The following is a 21,331-nucleotide window of genomic DNA, read 5'->3' as shown; positions in this document are numbered from 1 at the left end:
GAGATCCCTTTGTAATTCTTCACAGTCAGCTTTGGACTCACCTATCTTGCGTAATTGTTTGTCATCTGCAAATTTTGCCACCTCACTGTTTACCCCTTTTTCCAAGATCATTTGGGTATGTTGAGCAGCACAGGTCCCAGTACAAATCTTTGGGGTACCCACCTATTGACCACTCCATTGTGAAAACTGACCATTTATTCCTACTCTTTGTATCCTATCTTTTAACCAGTTACTGATCCATGAGAGGATATCCATACTCCTTCAAAAAGTGGGAAGGGAACTACAAAACCATAGGAGGACAGGACCTCCATTTTAAATATTATCCAAAAGATAACACAAACTGCAGCAGCATAAGATTCCTTTGGTACTATGCTGGGTCACCAGGGAAAAATACTCAGATAAAGACAGCACCATCTACTACATTTCCAGACAATACTTACCTGAGCATTTAGCTATTCCTTGAAAGTTTCATCTCCAAGTACTGACCCAGAAAGACCCCTTAGATTGAGAAATTTAGCAGAATCAAGGAGCACAAGGTTTTATGGCTTTTCTTTTAAAAGGAACTTCAATAAGTATCTATCAACATTAGGTATTTGAGCTACAAGTCAGCAGATTAAGTTCAAGACAGACATGCCAGAGGATGCACACCAGAAATAATAAAGTTAAACTACTCCAATCCCATCAGGGTATGAGAGTCAGTTGTAAATTCCCAAGAAGAATCTAGGAGACAGTATGCATAGCTCAGTCTCTCTGTCTTTGTTAATGACAAAGCTGAAGACGTCTGTTCTAATCTACCGCACTCTGTAACTCAAGACAAGGGGATACAATAAAGTTAGAGGGCTATAAATCTGAAATGGATAAAAAGAAATAAATTTTTACACTACATAAAATTTAACTTTTGAATTCAGTGCCACAGGATATTGAGGCAAATGGCCTCGTAAGATTCAAAACAGGATTAGACGCCCATGAATAAGAGCAGAATCTTTAGATACACTAGCTAGGATCAACACTGCAACAACTATCAATCTTAATTTTTCAGGATGTAAGTCAGTTTTGTTTTTCTGGGAAACTCTCCTCCCTATCAAACTTCCCCTGCTGACAATTCCTCTCCACTCCCACAGGCCAACATGCTGCAGAGGGAGATTACTTGAATTAGGGAGGTCAAACCTGGGGCAGAAGTGAGCTCTGTGCAGGTAGGTAGGCTGGTAGCTTAGGTAAGGCAGAAAGGGAGAGGTACTCCTAGGGAAATTCTGCACAACTGCAGCACAGCAGAAAAATGCCCTCCCCGCAGAATCCCTTTGCTTCCTTGCAGAAAATGGTTTCTGTGGGGAAGCAAAGAGAAGCTTCACCAGTGCTCACTCACCCCTCCTGGCAGCTCAGACGCATCTGTTCAGGCAGCCACGGGGAGAGGAGTCTGGGGATGCCCTGGCCACCCAGGGACATTAGTCCCAGCTGGGGCTGGAGGGAGGTGGGGTAGGAGGAGGCCGGAGACGGAGTTTCCCCTCCCCCTTCCCTGCATGAAGCAGCCAGGGCTGGGTCAGATCAAGCCCCAGAAACTTCCCCTGGCTACAGGAAACTCCTCACCATGGGGGATGTGTGTGTGTGTGTCTGGGTGCAGGGGGGGTGGTGAGGCTCAGGGGGTTCCAAGGATGAGAAGAAAACAGAGGAATTAGGGGTGCCTGGTGGAAAGAGGACAGAGTAGAATCTGCTCTCATCTCCCCTCTCTGAACTATCAGGACATGCAGAGGATTCAACGAATAAATTGCTAATTGCAGCCATTTCAGAGGACATGAGTTTTCAAGTATGTAATAGGATGTGAAGAAAATGTACACGACACCAACTCCTCTTCCCTAGAGTAGTAAGGAGCATCTGGTGGCCAATCTGCAAGTGACCGAAACTTTCTTTGCTTAAGGAGCACCAAAGCATTCATCCTATTCAGTAATCAGATTAGCCTTGAATACCAAACAAATTGTTTTAGTTAAAGTAGTGACTCAGCAATTATGGTAACACTTGCCCTTCATATCTTCACTTCTCATTCACTGGCTTCTGTATTTATTTTCTTAATGTACTTCTGCTACACAAAAGGGAATTTCTGCTTAACATTCCTGTGCATGGACTATTTTATTCATTTTCATTTATAAACCACCAGTCAGCCAAAATTTCCCCAAACAGAAGCAGTCTAGACCTAAAAATCACTCAATGCGTCATAACATGACTTTTTCCTAATAACTGCAAAAATGTTACACTTTTCATACATATATTCTGTTCTTTGAAGTTCGTAGTCAATTATATTTTCAAGCAAATTTTACATTTTGCCACTTCTTGTATAATCAGTTTCACAGTCTCCCCATATGACCAGTTTTCATCTATTTTTGGGGGGAATCTTTCAAACAGCAACAAGGATACAACTTAAAAAGAAGGAGATTGTAAAAGTACAAAATATGGCAAGAACAGATTTTTTTTTTTTTTTTTTTCCAAAGTGACTAGATTTCTGGTCTAATGTGTCCTTTAAAATTAAGGCTCTAGCCATTTAAAGTATTCTTCAGTGACGACACTGATTTTAACACAGTGACAGATGGACCACCTGGCTGTAGCATGTGAATGGCAGCTTTCTCTCTCTTCAGTGGTGTCTGCAACCATGGGGGATTATTGTTTAACATCGGCCCTCAATCCTGCACACAATTTTACAGGTGGTTAACTTCCATACAAGTATGTGGAAGTGTCTGCAGGATCAGGAGTTTATCTTTTCTCAGTTTGTGCATCAAAAAATGGGGTACTGAGAGACTGAATTGCTTACAAGGTGCTTTGAGATTCTTGGGATGAAATGTGCTATGTAAGTGCAAAGTAACATCATTACTCTAACTCAAACTAAGTTTTTTTTTAAAAATATCCAGGAAGTTCTCACCTTTTCCTTATTTATCTAACAGACTAATTCTTACAAAATAAATGTTCAGGAGGACAAAGGGATATTTTGCTGAGTTTTAGTAAACAAGTTTTGTCTAGTTAAAATCTTGCAATATCTTTCAAAAAATATCAAAACACCACAGAGATACTGAGGGTACATCTTCAAGTACAGTTGTCATTATAACCCATTCTACCTTTACTCTTGTAGTTAGGATATTACCAGAACGCCTAACCTCTATAGTACACTCTATGGACCCACAATATCAGAGGCAATATTTGGTGGAAACTTGGTATAGTACAGCTTCTTGACATTCATAAGTAACTCTCAACCAATTTTAGAGAATGCTGTTTAATGAATCTCTCTCTCCTTGGAAGAAGTCATCAACTTATCAGCCATCTCCTATTTTTAATTATCCTTCATTGTTTCTATTATGCTCCCAGTTTAATAATATTTAGACCAGTAATGCTTTCCAAAAGCCAAGGTGCAACAACTCTCTCTATATAGTACAAATTCAAATTATCAGACTATTGTCTTTTGCTACATAGATAAATAATTTGGCAAATTATTTACCGTTTTACAACTAATCAGGTTCCAGGTGACCAAAATTCTTAAGGCAAATTCACTTACATGACTGGCTGTCTGGTTTCTCAGTATGCTTTCCCAAAAGCAAAGCAAAAAAGTATCTGACAGGCAAAGAACATCACATATAAAATTTATTCTCTCACCTCTATATCAATGGGAGTTACTTGCAAGAATGTAGAGAAGCATTGACCCCTTATAATCTTTTCTTAAAATAATTAATGTGATTTATCATTTGGCATTTTGTGCAAATTCAGTAAAACATTAAGGTGCATATTAAGAGGTGAAAGTTGCAATGCCTTAGAAGAATATATATTTTTGGATGCACTTGACAAACGGATTTGGGAATATGGGGAAAGCATCAGTTTAAAGCTACAGATACCTTCTAAGAACTATGCATCTCTATTGTCACTAGCTATAAGATCTGAAGAGCCCAAAAGGATTTTATATAACAGATGACACTGACTGTGCAATATGAAACTGCAGCGAAGAGTGGATTTTCTAAGCACACATTCAGCTATGTTAGAACTTGTCTGGTACATAATATTGCTATGTCAGATGCTATTGACTATTAAAGGGATTCTACAGATTTTGCTGATTTTTATTTGTGCATAAAAACTGGCCGTTAAGAAGTAATACCCTTTCACTATATAGTTGTGTACTTAAGTGCAATCTCATTTGTCAAAATAAAACCAAACTAACCAAGCATATTTTGGTAAAGTTGTTATAACACCACCCACACCAAAAATGCTTAGTGCTTTTCTTAAGTCTCATACATCACTTTGTTTTTGTAATTTCAGTGCCCTGATAGGACTTTGTATGGAAGTAATTGGCTACTATGGTTCAGAGGATTTTGGAACAAAGCATAGACTTTAAACTGAATGCAGAAGTTGTCTTCGGGAGAGACAAAGGTGGTAAATTATCGATTAGCTTTGTATTTAGATGCATCCCTGGGTTCACTGCTAGGATTGCTCCAGTCATCAGCTTCGGGTGTAGTCTTGTAGTGTCGCCATGCAGACTTATTAAAAACTGGAAGTCTTTCAAATGATTCACTTGAAAGAGCCTATAAAATGAAAGCAATGGTAAGAGATTATTGTACGTTTCTCAGCAACAAAGTGGTAGACATGATAACAGACTCTTTGTGAACACTAACTTCTGCATTCAACAAAAGTTTCAACTATTTACATGTCCCCCACACATGGTATTTTAGAAGCCACTTTGACTATGCTTATGGTGACTCAGTTCAAAATGGGTTGACCATATTGCAATAAAAATCCATGAAAAAAATCCATTTTGAAATGCTCCCCGTCTCCATGGGAATGGTGGCTACAAAGAGAATAAAAAGAAAGCGGTTAAAAGAAAAAAGTTTTAGGGGGCCCTTTAGTTGGTTTTTTTAGAACTATTTTGGCAGGTCCATTCCCCTAGATCAGTGAGTCTCAACCTTTCCAGACTACTGTACCCCTTTCAGGAGTCTGATTTGTCTTGCGTACCCCCAAGTTTCACCTCACTTAAAAACTACCTGCTTGCAAAATCAGACATAAAAATACAAAAATGTCACAGCACACTATTACTGCTTACTTTCTCATTTTTACCATATAATTATAAAATAAATCATTTAGAATATAAATACTGTACTTACATTTCAGTGTATAGTATATAGAGCAGTATAAACAAGTCACTGTCTGTATGAAATTTTAGTTTGTACCTACTTCACTAGTGCTTTTTATGTTGCCTGTTGTTAAACTAGTCAAATATCGAGATGACTTGATGTACCCCCTGGAAGACCCCAGCGTAGCCCGAGGGGTACATGTACCCCTGGTTGAGATCCACTGCCCTAGATCTAACATGATTAATCTGAATCTAGAACTGAAGCCAGCTGGCTTGACGCAATCCAGGCAAGACTGAGATAGTGTTGGTGGGTCATGGGGAAGAGATGGTAGAATTCAAAGAGGGACCACAACTGTGAGTTGTAACACCAGTGCACAACTTGGGGTTTCTGTTAGATCCTGGGCTGCTCCTGGATGCAAAGGTAACAGTTTTTTTCTATTTATTGCATTTTCCTGGGCTGGTGAATAAGCCCACCAACATTCACCTTCTCTCTCCAGTTAGGACCTTGCCACACTTATCCATACCTTTGTCAAACCAAGATTAGATTATTGTAATGCACTCGACGTGGGGTTACACTTTGGTACCATTCAGAAGATGAAGCCATTGGAGAATTACTTATTCAGTGCTTACTCAGTGCAGCTGCACAGACTAGCACTATGTGACATGCACTGGCTTGAAATAAGCTTCTGGGTTGGATTCAAGCAGTTGGCTTTAAATGCCCTGATTTATTTGCGACCTGGTTACCTGAGTGATGCCTCTCCCCCCCAGGATATGCTGCCACAGTTGAGCTCAGCAGACACACTCGAGAGGGAACTCCCTTAATATGAGAGAGAGGGAGCGGCTGACAGAACCTTCGCCATGAGAGTGTCTCTATTTTGTGATGATCTAGTCTGACCTTCTGTATAACACAGGCCACAAAACTTCCCCACAATAATTCCTACAGCTTATCTTTTAGAAAAACATCCAATCCTGATTTAAAACTTGCCAGTGATGGAGAATCAATCCTTGGTAAATTCCAAACAATAATTATCTAACCTTCATTGGCTAGGGGCAAAGCTCGTTCTAAAGGGGTGAGCCCCAAAGATGGGAGAAGTAAAAGTGAAGACTGAGAGGAGGAGAAAAAAAAGAATAGAAATGGAACATTTTAATCTGTATCATTCTTCTACACTCCAATGTGCACTTCATTCCGGCTCTCCCAATTTAATTGTGGTCACAAGTGTCAGAAACCAAAAGAACAAAAGTATTAACAAAAGTTGCCTGCCATCACACCAGGGTCTTGGGTATCTCATCACTTAATATCGATCAAAATCAAAATATGGAACAAAGACCCAACATTAAGGGATAAAAAAATACTGGAAACAAGCTAATTCAATATCAAAGCCTGTGGTCAAAAATGCCACATTTATTCTTCAGTTTTTAGATTCTGTATGTCTGATTTAAATAAAGTACAATAATACAAGTTAAAAAAACTGTACATATACACTGGAAACAAATTTAAGTGTGAAATGAGGAACAGTTGACTGTTCTGCCTGACAAGAGAATTAATTACTGAGAGCTTTACTATCTTATGATGGAATCAAGTTGTTACCTTCAAATAAATTACAGCATCAGTACCCACGCCTTCCATTGAATAGAGCTTGAGATCTCCTTGAAAGTATCTAGCATAAAGACGAGAGATTGGCAAACCATACCCAAATCCAGCCTACAAAACAAAACAAAAATTTGTGGTGAGGAAGTTAAAAATCAATACACTGTATGAGCTATAATTATTTATCAAAACAAAGTTAAAGAAAGCTAATTACCCTATTTGCATCAATTTGCCCTTCAGACTTTCTTTTGTTCCTCAGCCTATATAACATATTGCAGCCTTCTTTCTGCCTATACAAGATTTACTCGCTTAAATATTAAAGAGAAAAATCACCAACAGCTGTATACATTTTGGCAACATACAAAAATAAGGACCAAATCGGATTAGAGGCTTTAGTAGACTAGCTCGTGCATGTGGTTACTTTCCCAAGAATACAGCTAATTTAGCAGCACAAACAGTAAGCAGTCCCTACCAAACAAGAGAGGGTGATGCTCTGTACAGCTCTCTCATGAGATAGCTTGTGCTGCAATATTCCATTCATTGGTGGTGGTACTGAGTAGCTGACAGCAGTTTATTATCTTGGAATAGAATGTGGAAAAAGCAAGACACAGCCCTGCATACTTCAGCTGATCTAGCAATGTAGACCAATGACTGTTGATGGCATGTTGCAACATGCTGCAATGGAGGACAGACGGGAGGTGTAGGGAAAGTAATGACTCCAACTTTATTAATAATACACAAAATAGTAATAGGCAGATAGTCCTTGCTATGGTTACCCATCATCAAAAAAAATCATGCTGCAGCATAGTAGCCCTTCTGTTGAACATTAAGGCCTCATACTGGCAGTCTTCTCTTTCACTGCAGATAGTGGAACAAGTTTTTACCTGCAGATCCAAGCTTTCACTCTGTGACAGAGTGCAGAGAGTTACCAGGTGAGCTTGCACTCTGATCACTCAGTTCCCGCAGAAAAGGATGATTAGATAATTAACTTAAATTACCCCACTCAGGAGTGTGTGTGTGTGTGTGGGGGGAGGATGGGTGGGCTGAAGAGCCAACTGGCCCATCAGCTCACGACTGATAAGAAGGGCACAGGAAAGCAGCGAGGGGGAGAGAGGATCAGGGCTAGCTGAGCCCAGTCTCATGGAGATCTCAGAGAAAAAAGACCTCAGCTCCTCTCAGGCCCTGGGGGAAGGGCCAAAAGCACAGGGTACACTGCAAATAGTACTGCTGAAAGAGACTGTAAATGAATGGCACAGTTGGATAAACAACTAAGGGAGTCTAAGCAGGTTTCTGTGATGCAAAAAGACAGGAGCGGAGCATGCTGTTTCAGCCCCCCACAACGTGTGCCCAGCTGAGACAGAGAATCATAATACTTGTTATTTGTTTGAATCCCCCTATATTGGAAAGGACTTTCCAAAGCAAGAAAGATAGGCTGCAATAAACATAAAGTGCTTGAAAACTATGCTCTTACAAAGCAATGAACAACAAAATGCTGCCAAAAAAGTCTGAACTACAGCAAAACAACAAGAAAGGCAAACCAGAAGCACAGGAAAAGGACCAAAATGCTCATTTAACATTCAGTCATTTATATAATCTAGTCCTTGTGAAGAATCACATCCCACAAACGTGAACAAGCAAATGGCTGCTCCAGCTTCTTGGCTAACTAACTCACTGACTAGAGGAATCACTCACCTCTGTGGCTCCCTAGCAAGTCCACCCACTGTTTGGTGGGCAGTAATGATGAACAGAGCTGTTGTAAGAAACCATGTACAGGAATTCTAGTACCACCAATATCCAGTAACATGTTGCATAGTAAGGCTGTTAATGTGTCATCTTGACAGACTTCAGAGAAAAGTTACTAATAAGGTTAGTGTTAATAACCCTGGCTTGAGCCAGGCACTATGTACGTGAGTTGCTGTGCTAACTTCCTCACATAGCTCTGCCAAAGAACTTCAGCCCTGACCTTTTTCAGAAAATCAACAATGGTACAAGCATCACATTGCGTACAAACTGCATTATTATAATTTTGCTCTGTCTTCTCCTCTTCATCTCCTTCATTTAGGACCTTAATTATAAAAGTAAAGTACATCATACTGTCTTCCTCTTGAGTGATACACTTTAAACTGTATGGAAAAGTAGAATCAAATTGCAATGAGTCACTCACTACACAAGCATATATCTACTGGGGGCACTATACTTATTGCTACGGCCACCATCTTGAAAGCTGAAACTTTCCCTCAGTTCAGACCCAAAAATCTGCCTCCCAGAAAAGAAGGTAAATATCACGTAAGGTCCTCAAGGAAATAGAGTAATACATGCAATGAACACACACGATATATATGTATATACATCAGGGGTTGGCAACGTTTGGCACGCGGCTCGCCAGGGTAAGCACCCTGGTGGGCCGGGCCAGTTTATTTACCTGCTGACGCGCCAGGTTCGGCCGATCGCGACCCCTGCTGGCCGCGGTTCGCCGTCCCGGGCCAATGGGGGTGGCGGGAAGCGGTGCGGGCGAGCAATGTGCTGGCCGCGGCTTCCCGCTGCCCCCATTGGCCCGGGACGGCGAACCGCGGCCAGCGGGGGCCGCGATCGGCCAAACCTGCTGCGTCAGCAGGTAAATAAACTGGCCCGGCCCGCCAGGGTGCTTACCCTGGCGAGCCGCGTGCCAAACGTTGCCGACCCCTGATATACATTAAAATTATTAGTATGTATATTGTGTTACAAACAAAAATGTGTACACAGAGTGGAAGAGTTTCTTGTGAGAGGTGTACCTTATGATTCTTTACGGCAAGACCTGGGCATTTTATATTTTGGAAAGCCAGGAAACCCCCATTCCAATACAATGTTTCTAGCCTTGGTAGACTAAGATATGTGGTGTTAGGTCCTTAGCTGGTGTAAAATGGCACAGCTCCACTGAAGTCAACAATGCAACACGGGATTTACATCAGCTGAGGATCAGGCCTGGATTTTAAAATACACAATGGGATGCTATGTTATAAAGGTTTTACCAGCATGAGTTTGGGATGACCTACACAATTAATGCATGGCTTCAACACTCATGAGTAATACAGCTATTCCAAATTCATATTGATAAAACCTTTATAACCCAGCTCCCATGACATATTCTCTCATGTTATGCAGCTTTATCATTTCTGTCTTTACAGACACACATACTACACATACACACTCTTCCAGGGAAGTTGCCTGATTTTTATAGAAGCTAAATGCAGCGACCTGGATTGGTTTACAGCACTGCTCAACTTTTAAGTTGATGGCTATAACAGTAAGTTGGAGGGAAATGGAGGAGAGAAATGGTGAAGATAATTCCTGGAAACATTTGTCATGCTGCTTGTTATATAGTTATTAGTATCTGTGCTTCCACTGTGAAAATAGCTGTTTGTTTACTTGCTCTTTCTTTTAAATTAAAAAACAGCATGCCATAAACTCACTTCTCAAAGACTCCCATTAACACAGGACATACAGGCATATGTATCACTTGGAGACATCTCATTTTAAGAGCACATTTATTTCTTGTGAATCGTTAACAAGGGGAGAATTCTTCCTAGGACAGCAAAAGAATCAATTTCCAAAGAAACGTTTTAAAAAACCACACTCAAATCTTTGCTGGACATAGGACACTAGTTATTTTACTAAAGTTAAAAAGCATGTGGATTGGGAGAGCTAACAGTTGACATGATTCACCCTCAAGAGTTGATCAAGACTAAACAGAACCCACTTCCCCTAAATTTTGGGCACCCCCAGAACACACACTGCCTGTCCCCAGACTCCATCATGGAATCCCATTATCACCCAGTCTTTCTTGTTTCCTGTCCCTTACTTTTGTCCGTGCCATCCCACACCAATTCATTCCTTTATTCTACCTTTCCCTCACATAAGAACACAAGAACGGCCGTACTGGGTCAGACCAAAGTGGCCAATGCCAGGTGCCCCAGAGGGATTGAACCTAACAGGTAATGATCAAGTGATCTCTCTCCTGCCATCCATCTCCACCCTCTGACAAACAGTCTAGGGACACCATTCCTTATCCATCGTGGCTAATAGCCATTAATGGACTTAACCTCCATGAATTTATCCAGTTCTCTTTTAAACGCTGTTATAGTCCTAGCCTTCACAACCTCCTCAGGTAAGGAGTTCCACAAGTTGACTGTGCCCTGTGTGAAGAAGAACTTCCTTTTATTTGTTTTAAACCTGCCGCCTATTAATTTCATTTGGTGACCCCTAGTTCTTGTATTATGGGAATAAGTAAATAACTTTTCCTTATCTACTTTCTCCACATCACTCATAATTTTATATACCTCTATCATATCCCCCCTTAGTCTCCTCTTTTCCAAGCTGAAAAGTCCTAGCCTCTTTAATCTCTCCTCATATGGGACCCTTTCCAAACCCCTAATCATTTTAGTTGCCCTTCTCTGAACCTTTTCTAGTGCCAGTATATCTTTTTTGAGATGAGGAGACCACATCTGTACACAGTATTCAAGATGTGGGCGTACCATCCATTTATATAAGGGCAATAATATATTCTCCGTCTTATTCTCTATCCCCTTTTTAATGATTCCTAACATCCTGTTTGCTTTTTTGACGGCCTCTGCACACTGCGTGGACATCTTCAGAGAACTATCCACGATGACTCCAAGATCTTTTTCCTGATTTGTTGTAGCTAAATTAGCCCCCATCATATTGTATGTATAGTTGGGGTTATTTTTTCCAATGTGCATTACTTTACATTTATCTACATTAAATTTCATTTGCCATTTTGTTGCCCAATCACTTAGTTTTGGGAGATCTTTTTGAAGTTCTTCACAGTCTGCTTTGGTCTTAACTATCTTGAGCAGTTTAGTAGCATCTGCAAACTTTGCCACCTCACTTTTTACCCCTTTCTCCAGATCATTTATGAATAAGTTGAATAGGATTGGTCCTAGGACTGACCCTTGGGGAACACCACTAGTTACCCCTCTCCATTCTGAGAATTTACCATTAATTCCTACCCTTTGTTCCCTGTCTTTTAACCAGCTCTCAATCAATGAAAGGACCTTCCCTTTTATCCCATGACAACTTAATTTACCTAAGAGCCTTTGGTGAGGGACCTTGTCAAAGGCTTTCTGGAAATCTAAATACACTATGTCCACTGGATCCCCCTTGTCCACATGTTTGTTGACCCCTTCAAAGAACTCTAATAGATTAGTAAGACACTATTTCCCTTTACAAAAATCATGTTGACTTTTGCCCAACAATTTATGTTCTTCTATGTGTCTGACAATTTTATTGTTTCGACTAATTTGCCTGGTGCCGATGTTAGACTTACCCATCTGTAATTGCCGAGATCACCTCTAGAGCCCTTTATAAATATTGGTGTTACATTAGCTATCTTCCAGTCGTTGGGTACAGAAGCCGATTTAAAGGACAGGTTACAAACCCTAGTTAATAGTTCCGCAATTTCACATTTGAGTTCTTTCAGAACTCTTGGGTGAATGCCATCCGGTCCCGGTCACTTGTAATGTTAAGTTTATCAATTAATTCCAAAACCTCCTCTAGTGACACTTCAATCTGCGACAGTTCCTCAGATTTGTAACCTACAAAAGCCGGCTCAGGTTTGGGAGTCTCCCTAACATCCTCAGCCGTGAAGACTGAAGCAAAGAATTTGTTTAGTTTCTCCGCAATGACTCTATCGTTTTTAAGCGCTCCTTTTGTATCTCGATCATCGAGGGGCCCCACTGGTTGTTTAGCAGGCTTCCTGCTTCTGATGTACTTAAAAAACATTTTATTACCTTTTGAGTTTTTGGCTAGCCGTTCTTCAAACTCCTCTTTGGCTTTTCTTATTACATTTTTACACTTAATTTGGCAGTGTTTATGCTCCTTTCTATTTACCTCACTAGGATTTGACTTCCACTTTTTAAAGGAAGTCTCTCTCTCACTGCTTCTTTTACATGGTTGTTAAGCCACAGTGGCTCTTTTTAGTTCTTTTACTGTGTTTCTTAATTTGGGGTATACATTTAAGATGGGCCTCTATTGTGGTGTCTTTAAAAAGTGCCCACGCAGCTTGCAGGGATTCCACTTTAGTCACTGTACCTTTTAATTTCTGTTTAACTAATCCCCTCATTTTTGCATAGTTCCCCTTTTTGAAATTAAATGCCACAGTGTTGGGCTGTTGAGATGTTCTTTCCACCACAGGGATGTTAAATGTTGTTATAGTATGGTCACTATTTCCAAGCGGTCCTGTTATAGTTACCTCTTGGACCAGCTCCTGCGCTGCACTCAGGACTAAATCTAGAGTTGCCTCTCCCCTTGTGGGTTCCCGTATCAGCTGCTCCAAGAAGCAGTCATTTAAAGTATCGAGAAATTTTGTCTCTGCATTTCATCCTGAGGTGACATGTTCCCAGTCAATATCGCGATAATTGAAATCTCCCACTATTATTGAGTTTTTAATTTTGATAGCCCCTCTAATTTCCCTTAGCATTTCATCATCACTATCACTGTCCTGGTCAGGTGGTCGATAATAGATCCCTAATGTTATATTCTTATTAGAGCATGAAACTACTATCCATAGAGATTCTATGGAACATGTGGATTCACTTAAGATTTTTACTTCATTTGATTCTACATTTTCTTTCACATATAGTGCCACTCCCCCCCCGCACGACCTGTTCTGTCCTTCTGATATATTTTGTACCCCGAAATGATTGTCTCCCATTGATTGTCCTCAGTCCACCAGGTTTCTATGATACCTATTATATCAATATCCTCCTTTATCACGTGGCACTCTAGTTCACCCATCTTATTATTTAGACTTTTAGCATTTGTGTATAAGCACTTTAAAAACTTATCACTGTTTATTTGTCTGCCCTTTTCTGATGTGTCCGATTCTTTATGTGAATGTTTCTCATCTGATCTGGCCCTTACATTATCCTCTTCCATCCTCTGCTCCTGACTAGAACCTAGAGAATCTCTATCAATAGAATCCTCTAAGAGAAGTCTCTGTCCGAAGCACATGCTCCTCTGCAGCAGTTAGCTTTCCCCCATCTCCTAGTTTAAAAACTGCTCTACAACCTTTTTAATGTTAAGTGCCAACAGTCTGGTTCCACTTTGGTTTAGGTGGAGCCCATCCTTCCTGTATAGGCTCCCCCTACCCCAAAAGCTTCCCCAAATATTCTCCAGCTCACTCTTCGGAAAGCAGACTTCCTATTTTTCATGCAGTGTTTTGGTGGACACCTTGAAGGCCACAAGGTTCAGATTCCAGAGATCTTATTTTAACATGACACTGTTCTCTCAAGTAAAAGTACGCCAACTAACACACATTAATTGCTGTGTCAGGGCTGTCCTTGCTCTAGGACACAGAATACAGGCAATGGGGGCAAAACTCTGGTCTTTGAGAAAACAAGCTTTCTAACACCAATCTTTCATCACGCATTAGACTGTGCAGCAGATACATGGGAAATGTATTCCACACTGTATTAAACATGCTCTATTAGCATATCTATTAGATCTAAATTAAAGCACATTTTCCCCACTATAAATAGTTACCTTGTATATATCAGGCAGATTTTAAATGTGTGACTTAAACCGTTCTCGTAAAGATTTAACTGTCATTAAACATAAGTGTTAATGGACTCAATTGTTGTTTGTCAATTACAAATACATAGATCCCAAGACCTTGTCAGGATCAGAATGCTGGTAGCACCGATGCTAGCCCAGTGGGGGCCCTAAGCAGGAATATTTTTGGAGCCTCCCCCACACAACACATACTAACAATTAATGGGGGTAGCGGGAGGCCCTAAGCAATTCCTTAGTTTGCTGATGCCTACCACCAGGACTGGCTACCATGGTAACAAGGTTTCTCCACTGACCTAATTTTGTAGCAGAAGTTATTGAAATAGAAGGAACATTCATCAATGAACAAAAACCAAAATCAATGTAACGTTTCATACATTGTGTATGGGCTCGGTTAAAAAAATGGGAGAGAAAGTTAAAACAGAAAAATAAAAGTAATCATTTTACATTATACGACAAGTTCTGATATATGTTACATAAACTAAAATAAGTATCATACAATCATTTGAAGTATAGACCTTCCTTCCTATGCGGGAGTGATGGGTCTTTATTGAGTTAAGTTTTATGGTCTCTGATATTCAGTCATGTAAAAACATCTTCCTACGGTATAGATGGGCTGAATGATTCAATTTAAACAGGAAATTCTTTCCTATATTATCCTGAACGATCTGATTTTGTGGCCAAAAAACTGAGCAGTTGACCATATCATCTCCCTCAACAATGGAATCAGCAATAGGTCTTATATCTCTCAACTCCTGCATTGGATGAAACAGGATGGTGAGCCTCGCTTTGGAAATCCTCTCCACTCTATTTAGATATCTGTGCTGTAGGTTCTCATTACTCTTGATATTTCCTTCTGAACACACATGGGCCATGTAGTGATAGAGCTCAGTGACTTCTCTCTCTCTCTCTCTCTCTCTCAATATTTGGTCCACTACCATAGGTGGGAGAAGTCAGACTTCCAGGGCAATAATTGCCAGGATCACTTTTCTTTCCTTCTTTCACTTGCTCATATGGGCAGAAGAGGTAAATGATGCCTGAAGATGGAGTAGAGTAGAAGAAAACTGAAGTATAAATGCTATAGAACAGATGTAGCCAAATTGCGGCTCGTGAGCCTCTTTTACAGTTAAATTGCAGCTCGCGGAGCCCCCCCACATCCCCATTCTCCATCTACCAGACTGGGGGCGGGGACTCAGGGCTTCTGCCCAGCGTCAGGATGGTGGGCCTCGGGGTTTCAGCCCCGTGGAAGGTGCGTGCTGGGCCTAAGGGCTTCTGCCCTGTTGGGGGGGAAAGCTCGGGGTTGGAGCCCCGGCTGGTGCTTCAGCCTCATGGGGTAGGGGCCCTGGCCGGCACGCCTGGCTCTCAAACATCTGAAGATTATCATATGCAGCTTGGACGGTCAGTAAGTTTGGCCATCCCTGCTATAGAATTGCAACTGGCTTGTAGATTAGGAGACAAATAGAAGGTTCCATTCATGGAAAAAAATTGGTATGGGAAAAAATGAAAGTGGAATATAGTATCAATTACAGGCAGACAAATTTTACAGTGGAATTCCTAGAGAGAAAGTGATTTAGAGGGAAGGAGTTCCCACACAGATTGGCAGCACAAGTATAATAGTAACACCTTCCCCACCCCGTGAATTTTGTAGAATCTCAGGGGAAATAGAAGATGACACAACTGGATAAGCAAAAGCCCCAATCCTGCAAGCACTGATGCACATGCTTAGAAATAAGCATGCTTGTCAGTTGTTGCAGGATTGGGTCCCAAGTGAGAAGGTATGGATTAAGTGGATGAGAGATTAGATATTAAATGGAATGACTGTATACAGAATTAGGAAAGACAGGAAAGAGGTTTTTAACTGGATTCACAGATGGAAAAGAAGCGACTGAAAATGACACAGGAAATAATTTGCTCATAATTGTCTAGATCTTACAAAGTTTAAAAGAGCAGGAGTTTAGGAAAACCATAAAAGGAGAAATTAAAGTAGTGATGACAAAATGTGATTAAGGAATGAATAAGAGATTTTATCAGTTTCATGGTATGGATGAGTTCTAGACAAAGGTGGTGCAGTAAGAAGAGAGATTGGAGTCAAGGAGAACTAAACAATTCCTGATACTGGGAACAAACTTCAGGTTTGAATTAAAGAGACCATTCCACATTGTTAACTATCCAAGAGGATTTTGTAGAAAAAGAGCACTTCTGTTTTTGAAGCATTTGGTATTAATCTAGAATTTGAAAGAGTCAAAAGCAGCAATAGTTAGAAAGATGGGCTATAGAAAGATGAAAGTGCAAGTCAACAGAGATGTAGATTGGGGTTCATTTGCACTGAAGGAGCATCTGAGACTGAAGCAAACAATGTGATACCCAAAAAGAGAAGCAGATGGTTGAGGTGGAGCCTTGAAGCTCTCCACTCAAATAACCTGAAGGAAAACAGTAATTTTCTCTGTACCAATGAGATTGTTCCATGCCAAAAACATTACGTGTATGAACTAGATTGTAAGCTCTCTGGGGCAGGCATCATATCTTCTTATTTGCTTAGAAACTGCAAAACAAACTAATGGAGTTCACCACCACCACCAAATACCACACAAGAACATGATTGGTAGGAGAGTATTTAAAAGATGAAGAGGAGAGTGCCCAAGATACCATTTTTTACTTGACATACTCAAGGATAAAAACTGCATAAAAAACTGTACAGAACAAACAAGATGAGAAGAGGGGTATCTGTGATTAGAGGCAAGTGTACTGTAGGTCATTAACCAATCCTCTTATTAAATAATGGCAGCCAAGTGGTACACTAGTTAGACCAACTTTTCAATGATCCAATACATACAAAATGTATAAATCCTGTAACAAGGAATCATACATAACAGAAGGGCCAAATCTGAAAAGTATTCCGCATCCAGCAGCTCCCATTGTTCTTAATGGGAGCTACCAGGTGCTGAACATTTTTGTAAATCTGGCACAGAAGATACTACTGAAGGGGAATAGATTGACAGATGCCACTATTAAAGAGCAAAGACTAAAATGAGTTAGCTGGTGACACCACACATTACAAACAAATTTTGATTTCATTTTATTTTTAGAGGACAAAGACTTAAACCTGTATAAAAGTCATTTTTAAAAAATCTGATACAAACTCACTTCCTACTTACGGGCAGTGCTCTGTAAGTGCTATAATACTGAAAAAAGTGGCTCAGCTAATTGGCTACTATTTGGTGTATATGCAAAATACTATAGGCTAGTTAATTTAGATACTAAACACCTTTCACATTAATCTGTTTTAAAATGCTGTACTGCAGATAGATATAGTTATTTCCAAGAATATGGTGTTCAGGACACTCAAAGGAAAGTAATTTCCTACTCCAAAGTTAAGTTGCTAAAAATGAATAATAGTGAAGAATCAGCAGCGTTTTCTCCTGGTAAGTTTTGCCTACACAGATTTCCTGATGATATCCAATTTCTGTGATAGAAAAACATCAAGAAGTTTTAATGTAGGAAAAAAGATTACTCTAGGAGAGAGACTAGAGGAGTGTAACTGCACTTACATTCTGAAAAAATATTTTACCCTGACCCACAGATGCTTACCAAAGGTGCAGCTCTTGTTGGCTCCAAACTAGGCCTAGGTGCTGTTGAGTACATGTAGTTAAACAGACGATCTATTTTTCTCAGAGGGACACCACCTCCTTGATCACTTATCTACAGAAAAAAGTCAAGGTTTTACTTGAACACTCAATATCTGCTCAGGAACAGAAAGTTCAAGCATCAAATACAGACAAAGGATTATTTAAATTACTTGTATAAACATTAATACAAATGGAATGAGTGCCAGAACCTATACAGAGTACATAATTTAGTCCTTGTAAAATTAAAGATAAATTTATCAAAAACATTACTAATGTGAGCATTACTTTGAAAGTCAGTTCAGCAATTTAAAAATATTATTAGTTTACCTTTATGGATAGATCTTCTTTCCCCAAAGTGACTAATGTTTTAATTGATGGATAGCCTTCTTTCCTACCTTCATGTAATTCCACTGTAGCTCTCATTGAGTTCTAAAGTTAAAACCATATGTTTTAGATTCTGATATATTCTCCACCTCAACTTTACCATAAATACTTTTAGTAACAATGTACAAATCGGATACATTTTCACTGTGTTATTCTGAAAAACTTGTGAATAAAACTGCCCTAAATTTGTATACATGGATACGGAAGAGGGTATACCTGAGTGAACTCAAGATGTACTTGACAGCAAGTCAACTATCAATTTATTACATTTTTATATTGTAATAGTTTACTGTAAGTAACTTAATATTTCTATTGGATACAATACCATAAAGCACAAAACAATACAGTAGAACCTCGGAGCTATGAACACCAGAGTTACAAACTGATCAGTCAACCACAAATCTCATTTGGAACTGGAAGTACACAATCAGGCAGCAGTAGAGACAAAACAAAAACAAAAAAAAGAAGCAAATACAGTACAGTACTGTGTTAAATGTAAACTACTAAAAAGATAAAGGGAAAGCAGCATTTTTCTTCTGCATAGTAAAATTTCAAAGCTGTATTAACTCAATGTTCAGTTATAAACTTTTGAAAGAACAACCGTGTTTTGTTAAGAGTTACCAACATTTCAGAGTTACCAACATTTCAGAGTTACCAACATTTCAGAGTTACAAACATTTCAGAGTTACAAACAACCTCCATTTCCGAGATGTCCGTAACTCTGAGGTTCTACTGTAAAGAAATGTATTTCTACATTAAATATACCAAGACCGCCCACCTCCACAGTACAGAAATTAACACTTGTATTAGTCATATAGATGAAATAAATCACTATACTTTGAAAATGACAAGTGCAAGTATAGTAAAGCCTTGATGTGCCTGACCCACATCAAAACTGTTATGTTGCAGTCATTTAATCAACGCAATTTGCACTCACAGTACATCACAAATGTAACACCACTTAAAACTACTACTGTGTGTTTGACTTTTATATTAGTGCATGAATGATATTTTATAGTTTTACAAACACATCTACAGCATCACTCCACAAATTGGCACCAACTCTGTCTTAGAGAAAGTCACGTATCATATAGCTCATGACCGGACAGGGGAAAGATAGCAGTCAAGTACGTGCATATTAACGGAGAACACAAAAAGAAAAATATATTCTTTGGAAAAACTCCACATTGTTTTCTACTGAATTTATTTATTTTCTTTAATTTATAAAATGTGCCCAATTATGCCTTTTAGGGAACTTGCGCATTATTTCACAAAACATACAATTTTTGCAGTTTAATGTCTCTCCTATTCTCTCTGCTTTACAGTTTAACTTGTCAGATATTCTGAAAATTAGTAAACAATTTTTTAAAAGTTACACCATTCAAAAAGAAAACTGACATCCCTCAAGAGGAAAACTAGCACCCACCCAAATATCCCAGCATTTAAACCATCCAATAAGGCACAAATCCTGAGCAAAATAATAAGGTCTTGTACTGTACCATGAAGGTTAGTGTTAGAAATTTTACCACAAGCTGTTTTGAGTTAACCAAATGCAGAAAAGGGTACAACCATCACTGGAGTGTAAATGAGTGTGAAGTGTGTGCACTAGGGAAGGGCTCAAGGGCTAACTTTCATCACATCACTCCAAACTTTCAAAAACAAAAAATATGAGAACACGAGGAAGATTTTTTTTTGCAAACATTATGGCTGAGAAGAATCTTAACTACAACATGCAATTACAATCAGAGCATTAATAAATCTTGCCTACCTTGAACAACTCAAATAGCATATGAAACAGATGTGAGGGTACATAGACTACTTGAATAGGCTTGTCTGGAGCTTTAGCTAGAAATAAATAAAACTTCAGTTAGCTAAAAAGTTTTTTCAACATATTCCCCTTGTGGTATCACAGTTCACTCCATCTACTGTAGTAAGCTGAATTTGTAACAAATAAAGACAACTGTATAACTGTTCTCTCTCACTTTCCAAACGTGTAATAGCAGAACTTGAAAACATACTTCACAATTAAACACAGAATGCAGTCATATCAGAAGATAAGTAGAATGAGGCCTGGTAATTACCTACACAAGGTAACTCGGAGGAAAGCAAATGCAGCTGCTGGAAGTGATATTTGATTCATCATGCAGCACTTTCCCCTCAGCATCAAGTATTAAACAAATACTCCTCTATGTTAGGGTGCTCCTACCACTGGCATCACTTTATTTAACTAATTAACTTCTTTGCTGTCCTAGAAGGGAGAGTAATTAGGAGGGCAAGGAAAGAGACATCTCTGTATATGATCTTTGTAACTCAATTTAAAATCTTATCTATTGACTAAACAGCTAGCAATTATATTTGTTCTATTAAACTTATATACCCCCCTCCCCAGTATTTCCTAGAGCACTTAAAATAAAATGAACTTCCTATTACCATTGAATTCTTCAACTTCCAACTCTGGTGCAACCAGATAGTACTGCTCACACAACATCTTAGCTGTTTCATAAGCATCTGTGAAAGAATAAAGCAGCATACTTTATCCTGAATTCTGCATTTATGCAAAAATGCTAGCAATGTTCATTCACCATCTCAGAATAACAAGGCTGCAAGCAGATATCTTTTTAGGCACTGATTTACAAGTCTGAAATCAGTGTGCATTTTCATGTTATTTTTACTGTATATCTATGTTCCCATCCCCCAAGAAAGGGCACATTATCTTAAAAAAGGATTTACTATTGGAAGTACTGAGTTATATGGGTTGTGCATGTAGAGGCAAACAACAGTCATCTTGCCTTGGGCCAAAGGGTGGGTTACAAGTTCTGGCAACTCTGGGATGGTTTAAGCAGAGTAGGTGAAAGCAGTTGAGTATAGGCTAGCTGCTGTTCACTAAGCCTGCCCTCAATTGTTTTTTATTTAGAGAAGATACAGTCTGACAGTTTCTCCCACTGTATCCACGTGCTGTGTTGCCACACTGCTTCAAATCCTCTGGAAGGATAGAATGTTACACAACATACGTTTGGGTAGGGTTACCATACGTCCGGATTTTCCCAGACATGTCCGGCTTTTTGGGATTCAAAT

At 39.4% G+C, this 21,331-nt stretch overlaps 1 protein-coding gene across 1 annotated transcript in view; it reads right to left on the bottom strand.

Moving 5' to 3' along the window:
• Positions 1–2,564: 2,564 nt before the first annotated feature.
• Positions 2,565–21,331, bottom strand: part of LOC112118061 (pyruvate dehydrogenase (acetyl-transferring) kinase isozyme 3, mitochondrial) — an 88,382-nt gene continuing 69,615 nt past the window's right edge. Inside the window, exons 6-11 of the mRNA XM_026649896.2 lie at positions 20,687–20,764; positions 20,025–20,101; positions 18,200–18,301; positions 17,835–17,945; positions 6,681–6,794; positions 2,565–4,547 (exon numbers count right to left, since the gene is read on the bottom strand). Coding sequence (XP_026505681.1) covers positions 4,404–4,547; positions 6,681–6,794; positions 17,835–17,945; positions 18,200–18,301; positions 20,025–20,101; positions 20,687–20,764 — 626 coding nt within the window. The 3' untranslated portion in view covers positions 2,565–4,403. The remainder of the gene's footprint in view (positions 4,548–6,680; positions 6,795–17,834; positions 17,946–18,199; positions 18,302–20,024; positions 20,102–20,686; positions 20,765–21,331) is intronic.

Source organism: Terrapene carolina, unplaced genomic scaffold (assembly GCF_002925995.2).
Source record: "Terrapene carolina triunguis isolate 2854851 unplaced genomic scaffold, T_m_triunguis-2.0 Scaffold23, whole genome shotgun sequence".
Lineage (NCBI taxonomy): Eukaryota > Metazoa > Chordata > Testudines > Emydidae > Terrapene > Terrapene triunguis.
The sequence above is the reverse complement of the archived record's forward strand: the minus strand, read 5'-3'. Positions and strand labels throughout refer to the sequence as shown.